Genomic DNA, 7,957 nt, shown 5'->3' with positions numbered 1-7,957 from the left:
CAAGCCCACTCTTTTAGGCGACCCAAATTCAAATTGCAACATATATATTTCACTAGTAACAGAGATCTTCCAATAAATGACATAAAGGATCACGCAAACTTCAGAACAATCCACAGGAGATAACCCACCTGCCTCGCCTCAAACTAACATCTCCTTATACCTTTCCGCCATCATAAACATTACACAGTCACTTAATCTTCCTGAGTCTGAACTCATATCATAACGTGAAATCTACTTCACTTCCCAACTAGGCAACATGAAAAGGTCCTTCAACACGCCCACGACTCGGGCTAAACATCAAATCACGATGGAAACCAAGCACTGGATAGTTCTTACTACCCCCAAGCAGACCCTTGTTGTCTCGTTCAAATCATAAGCACACATATCGCAGTCACATCATACTCATCACGTAGCTATCCAGTCATCACTCCCACTAATAGGGACACTTTCGGACATACAAATCCAAAAGCGCGTGCTCACACAATCAACTCCTCAGTGCTCAAGCTATAGGCAAAAACCCGGCCTCAAGTCCTCCAGACTGGACCAACATCAACACACAAAGATCACATATCGCCCCTCGATCAGGGAATCACAAGCTATCGATGCATATCTGATACTAAGGGCTCATGCGCGCATATGAATGCGTGGAAGGAATTCAAGGAGTTACATTTCAAGCTGAATCAAAGATGCACGATAAGAATTCAAGAATGTGAAGTTTTTTCTAAAGGTTCTGCAGCCTCCCGAGGATAAATACAAACGTCTCCGTACCGATCCGCGAGACTCTACTAAACCTGCTCATGACTCGTGAGACCTATGTAACCTAGGCTATAATACCAACTTGTCACGACCCTAAAACTGACCCGGTCGTGATGGAGCTTATCGTGAAACTAGGTCAGCCGACACAACTCCCAAATTAACCATTTAATCAATAACAATAATTTTTAAGCCTTTAATTAATAAGATATCTCATAATGTAAGTCAAAATGAACAGTGCGAAATAAGTACACAAGCCCGACATCGGGGTGTCACAAGTCACAAGCATCTACTAATGTCTAAATACAACAAAGAATCTAAAAATGTACTAAATACAATCTAAGTAAGACAAGAGGGAGAAAAGCAGTGCTGCGAACGTCGAGTAGCTACCTTGCTAACTCCAATCACTCTGCCACTAAGCAATCAACACCCGCTACCAGGTACAAAACTACCTAAATCTGCACACAAGGTGCATGGAGTAATATGAGTACGCCAACTCAGTAAGTAATAAAAGTAAATGAAAGCTGAGTAGTAAGAAAACATGTAAGCCACGCCAACACGCTACAACAAATGCAGGACATTTACACAGTACAGAAATCATGTACTTCATAATTTAAGCTCAGTTTTAGTCAAAACCTTTGAAAACAACTTTCAATAGTTTCAAACGAGTGATAAAACAGTGAGTAAAAATGATAGGAAACGTAGACAGCCCTTCAGGCAAAACATGTACCATAAAACGCCCCTCGGGCATAATATCAACAGAACCAGCCCCTTGGGCTATCTCACAATCACTCGTAATCAACCCCTCGGGCATAACATGAATCAAGAATCGCCCCTCAGGTAAAACATTGATCAAGAACAGCCCCTCGAGTAACAATATGAAACAACAACAGCCCCTTGGGCTACATCATATCACTCACACTAGGTACCCACGCTCACTGGAGGTGTACAGACTCCGAGAGGGGCCCCTTACAGCCCAAGCGCAATAACAAGCCATCTCGTGGAATAATCAAACAGGCTCTCGCCCTCATATCAAGCCACCTCGTGGCGTAACAAATTAGGCCCTCGGTCTCATAATCATAAATCAGTACCACACTGCTGCAGCGCGCAGCCCGATCCCATAATATCCTAACAACACAGGCCCTCGGCCTCACTCAGTCAGAAATCTCTCATGCCACTCGGGAAATAGTAAAACATGATGCTGAGCCCAAAATATCATAAAAATATCAAAACGGAGTAAATATGGTTGAGTTATGAAAACAGTAGAATACAACATGACTAAGTACAAATATGAAGTCAAAATAGTAAGGAATAGTAGTAAAAATTCCCTAAGGGTCCAAAACAGTTGGTACGAGGCCAAAATATGGCATTCAGCCCAAAACATGATAATACTTTCCAAAATACAATGATATCAAACAACTTTCAATAAAATATGCGGTTTAACAGTTATACGGGACAGACTAAGTCATAATCTCCAATGGTGCACGACCTCACGCTCATCATCTAGCGTGTGTGTCACCTCAAAGTAGCACAACGATATAAAATTCGGGGTTTCATACCTCAGGAATAACATTTACAATCATTACTTACCTCAATCCAATCCAAACTCTAGCCCGCAATGCCTTTGCCTCTCGACTCGGCCTTCGAATGCTCCAAATCTAGCCAAAACAGATTCATACCATGAAAATATGCTAAGGGAACAAAGCCCATTCGAAAATATCCAATTTATACCAAAAATTCCGAAATTGGCCAAATCTGGCCCCTGGGCCCACGTCTCGAAATTCGATAAAAATCACATCAATACAATCCTTACACTCTCACGAGTTTCGTAGATACCAAGAACATCAAAATCGGACCTCAAATGGCCCCTCAAATTCCCAAAAGAAATTCTCAAACTTTTCCTCCATTTTTTCCTAATTTCCACTCTAATTTCTCAAATTAAATGATGAAATTCAAGACTAAATCATGGAATTAAACCAAATATGAATGAAAAATACTTACCCCAATTGCTCCACTGAAAATCTCCTCAAATTTTACCTTATCTCGAGCTCTCTAATGAAAATTTGAAATTATGGACCAAACCCTAGTTTTTAGAACTTAATATTCTGCCTAGACATTTTTCCTTAATCGCGATCGCGGAAACATCCTCGCGATCGCGAAGAACATTTTTGCTGCCTCAATATTTTACTCTACGCGACCGCATTAATCCACACGTGAACGCGATGCATAGATACCCCTGAGCTGTGCGATCGGGCTTGACCCTACGCGAACGCGATGGGTATCACTTGATTTCTCTGCCGCCTTATTTCTTCTACGCGAACGCGACCTGGCCTACGCGTTCGCGTTGCACAACTTGACTGACCTACACGATCGCGTCCCTTTCTCTGCGAACACGAAGGGTCAACCCAGCTGGCCTCTCATTTGCCTTACGTGATCACGAACCTCCTCCCACGATTGCGATGAAAAACATACCAGTTGCAGAACACCAGCAAACCAGCAACTCCTTAAGTCCAAAAAAATGACCCGTTGAGCATCCGCAACTCACCCGAGGCCCTCAGGACCTCAACCAATCATGCCTACATATCCCATAACACCATTCAAACTTGTTCCAACCTTCGGAACGTTCAAAACAACAGCAAAACACCAAATTTACATCGGATTCAAGCCTAAAAATTCCAAAAACTTTCAAATTTCGCTTTCGATCAAAAAGTCTATCAAACCTCGTCCGAGTGACTTGAAATTTTGCGCACACACCACACATGACACAACGGACCTACTCCAACTTTCGGAATTCCATTTCGACCTCTATATCAAAATCTCACCTATCAACTAGAAAACGCCAAAATTCCAATTTCGCAAATTCAAACCTAAACCTTCCACGAACCTCCAAAATACATCCGATCACGCTCCTAAGTCCCAAATCACCTAACGGAGCCAACCAAATCATAAAAATTTCAATCCGAGATTACATACTAACAAGTCAAAACTTGGTCAAACCTTTCAAATTTTTAAGCTTCAAACTAAAAATTGTTCTTCCAAATTCATTTCGATTATCCTGAAAACCAAATCGATAATTTACATAGGTTATAATATATCACACGGGGCTAGTCATACCCGAGAACTAGTGAGCGAAGTGCAAAAACTCAAAATGACCGATTGGGTCGTTACACTGTTGATACAGGAAAAGGAGGAATTGGTAATAAAAGTTTGAGAAGGTTGCCCATGTGTAGAAAAGATGAGGAGATTAGCCATGAAAAGAGTGGCACGACATGTGCTATAATCAAGAACCATTGGATTGGTTTTCAGAAAGTAGGATTTGCTTGAGTTAAGTGGAAATCAACTCTTCAAAAGACAGTCCAATGATCCAATTACATAAGCTTAGAAAAATTGAGGCCACGTCTGCTGGCTTTCCAGTCAAACCTGGCGAATAAGTCTAGCCAAGGCAAGTCCTCATCTTTCTATTGCACAGTTAATAGCTCAAATGTACAATTGCTTCTACGTGTGGGCACCCATAAGACGATTTTCCATATGGGGACGCCAATAAATCAAACTCTTTGATTTTTCTTATCATTTTTTAAGTGACTTCACTCGTAGTATCATAGTCATCTTATAGCCCGTTTGGCCAAGTTGTAAAAATTAATTTATTTTGTTAAGTGTTTCTTTTAAAAGTGTTTTTCTTAAAAGTACTTTTGGTGAGAAACAGTTTGTGTTTGGCTAATTAATTTGAAAAGCACTTCTGAACAGTAATTAGTGCTTGATCAAGCTTTAAAAAACTGCTTCTAAGTGTATTTTTCTCAAAAGTGCTTCTCAAAAAAGTGCTTTTGGAGAAAAACTACTTTTTTCTGCTTCTCCAAAACTGCTTCTGCTTCTCCTCAAAAGCACTTTTTTCCCTTCCAAAAGCTTGGCCAAACATCTCAATTTTTGTCTAAAAGTGTTTTTGGCAAAAAAAAAAATAAAATACTTTTGGCCAAAAAGAAGCTTGGCCAAACATCTCAAATAGGCAGTATATATATTCTTCAGTTTTATTTCAGTAAATAAGGAGAGATAATATCTCCGAGATATCATGCTCCATCTCTTAGAAAAGTCATTTCGTCTTTTAAATTGCAAAGGCATGAAAGGTAGCGCACAATGTCATCAGTCAATACACACTTTTTTAGATTCAAAGTTTTATATGTGTGAATAATTATAATTAAAAAAAATTAATATATAATTAACACTATGTTTGCACATATTATACCAACTACCAAGTGGGTGCAGTGTTCTCATACTAACTTAAAATTCTAAAAGAAATTTTATTATTAGTGAGTGATAATGTATTCTGTTTGCTTCAGTAATTTAAAGAGATACTCCTTTCGTCTCTTAGAATATCACTTAACCTTAGAAATTGCGAAGGCACGAAATACCTGTGGTGTTCGTTATGTTGGGATATATACTATTAACCATGAGTTTGGTTTAGATATAGTATTTATTATGAAATAATTATTTATTCAGTTTTAATAAAGTTTTAAATAGATCATATAATAGTCTGTGTTCTTTGCTTATATAGTAGATGATTTAGTATATAGAGTTTAGCTTATACACGGAAGATTAAATCATCGGTTCTTATAAGTATAAAGTTTGAGTTCACAATCTAATGATGGAATTGGACAAACCATCAGGAATGATTGTAGCACAAGATTAAATATAATTAATCTTGATTATGGGAATGGTTTAATTCCAACTTCTTGTGCTAGTACATTTTGTATGTATTGAACGGACCAGGTAGAGATAAGTATTTTATACTGACTTAATAAAATAAACTCTCTAGCCATTAAATGTACTTATACTCTTAATCTTGATATAATTATTATTAGCTGTGTATATTATTATTGTTTTGATTTATTAAAAGGCGAGATTCTTTCGTGGGTCAATATGCCTGGTAAATTGGATAATAATAATATACATTGGCGAAGTAATAGTTAGTTGATGGAATCCATGTCTCGGTTTAGAGATTGATGATATACCTTTATGAAAGCTTATAAGTTTGCATGTGTAAACCCGGCCGATGGATTTTGTATCCGACACATGAAATAAGTTAAGCGAAAATCTAAAGGAAATAATCAATAAATTAAATCGTCAGTAATTTAATTTACTTGATTAGTATCTGAATCTTAATATGGGGAGTTAAATAAGATTTATTGGATGAATTTCGAAATTGGATAAGGAGTGCAATTACGGATTTTTAGTGGAATAATTCATAATTAATTATGGTAGATATTAATTTCGAAAATTACAAATTAATTCCATAATTGGAAGCCTTGTTAATTAAATTCTGTGGTCCCTACTGTGCCTAAATAATAGGAAATAAAGGAATCCTTTTTCTGGTGGAAAAGAAAACCTAACAGGTTTTGGAAAAGGGTCTTAACCCTTAAAACTTGTGCTATAAATACATAAGGTTTTCCACCTAGAGGGATGAGTACATGGTGGCTGAAATTTTCAGCCAAGTTTTCCTAGAAATTTCGCCCACACGAAATTGCTATTTTCGGGTATTATTTGGGTAACACAGTAGAAGACCGTGGAACGTTCGAGGATCACGATTGTGCGGGTGATGGAGATTCCATTGAGAAGTTATGGAACTGAAGGCTCACGTGGTAGAAGAGATATGTTCACGCTTCAAGAGGTAACTCGTGAAATCCCGTTTATGCTAGTTGTCTAAATTACATGTGATTTTAATACTGGGATTGCTTCCGCTGCATATAATAATCCATCACGTTAATCCCTAGTAGTAGTATTGAGAAGACTGAGAGAGACTCCTAGCACAGCCATATGCACAATGTTATCAGTTACTTGGTGTGTTCCACTTTATGCAATACTATTTTTTTTTATTAGTGCGTCTTAAAAATGAATGACATATTTTTATATTAGAAAAAAAATTATATTTCTCATTTTACCTTTAGAGAGAAACTTGTCATACAAATATTATGGTATATTTCGCTGCACAAGTTTCAAAAAGTTTTATAGCAATATGTATAGTATGTCATATTTAAGAGTTTCTTTATTAAACTTTATGTCGATTCATATTATGTCACATAAAATTGAAACGAGTTAGAGTAGTAAAAACCTTTTTGGTAAATGGTTGCCGGTGTACCTAAGCGAACTTAGGAAAATAGCATTATGTACAAAAACTAAAAAATAGGTGAAAAATATCTTTAGAAGACAACATAACGATTAAGAAATCATAATTTAAATTATAATATCATCAGTTTGAATTATAGTTGTCTTCTAAGTTCTAAGCGGGGCATCCAATTAATCTTCCCCACACTTCCTTTTAATTGTGTGAAGGAAAATGATCAAAGCTAGAAAAGGAAAATAAGAAAAAGCAACATTTGGTGTTAAACTAAACAATAACATGCCAGAAGGAACGAAACTCAGAAATTTAGATGCCAGGCTGGCAATCCCAGTAAAACTAAACAGCCAATCAAGTTTAGGGGCAGGAAAACCATAAGGAACACCATGCCACGTTGGCGATCCGTGTGGGACCTAAACGGACCAATCAAACTTCGCACATCCACTCTATATAAACACAGAAGAAAAATCATACCGGTAAAGCAACTCAAATTGGACACCTACTTTAAACATGCCTTCAATAACAGCAACCAAAGCCAAATCCAAATCGGTGGGTGTGGGTGGTAGAGGAAAACCCCCAAAAGCTACAAAATCCATCTCCAGATCTCAAAAGGCGGGTCTCCAATTCCCTGTTGGCCGAGTTGCTCGGTTTTTGAAAAAGGGTCGTTATGCTCAGCGAGTTGGCTCCGGTTCACCGGTTTATCTCTCAGCGGTTCTTGAGTATCTTACTGCTGAGTTGTTGGAACTTGCTGGGAATGCTTCGAGAGATAACAAGAAGAACAGAATTGTTCCTAGGCATATACAGCTTGCTGTGAGGAACGATGAGGAATTGAGCAAGTTGTTGGGGTCTGCAACAATTGCTAATGGTGGGGTTCTGCCCAATATTCACCAGAATTTGCTTCCTAACAAGATTGGCAAAGGGAAAGCTGAAATTAGCTCTGTTTCTCAGGATTTTTAGATATGTAGGTGTTGTATTAGGGGATTGGGTAGTGAACTTTTATTCGTTCATAATGGTTTATGTGAATGACAAGTTTGTATCCTCATCCTATTAAGTTGAATTGTGTAGAATATAATGAAAAAATTAATGGGTTTATTTTAA

The 7,957-nt window shown here is 37.7% G+C and overlaps 1 protein-coding gene across 1 annotated transcript; it reads left to right on the top strand.

The window, feature by feature from the left end:
* The first annotated feature begins 7,330 nt into the window (after positions 1 to 7,330).
* LOC104239411 (histone H2AX-like) lies at positions 7,331 to 7,957 on the top strand. The gene has a single exon (XM_009794040.2). The coding sequence runs from the start codon at positions 7,370 to 7,372 to the stop codon at positions 7,814 to 7,816; it is 447 nt and encodes a 148-aa protein (XP_009792342.1). The 5' UTR covers positions 7,331 to 7,369; the 3' UTR covers positions 7,817 to 7,957.

This window comes from Nicotiana sylvestris, chromosome 9 (genome assembly GCF_000393655.2).
Source record: "Nicotiana sylvestris chromosome 9, ASM39365v2, whole genome shotgun sequence".
In the NCBI taxonomy this organism is placed as follows: domain Eukaryota; kingdom Viridiplantae; phylum Streptophyta; class Magnoliopsida; order Solanales; family Solanaceae; genus Nicotiana; species Nicotiana sylvestris.
The sequence above is the reverse complement of the archived record's forward strand: the minus strand, read 5'-3'. Positions and strand labels throughout refer to the sequence as shown.

What these genes read in the sequence shown, in the direction of transcription:
- LOC104239411 (XM_009794040.2), top strand. Translation starts at nt 7,370, where the DNA reads ATGCCTTCAATAACAGCAACCAAAGCCAAATCCAAATCGGTGGGTGTG.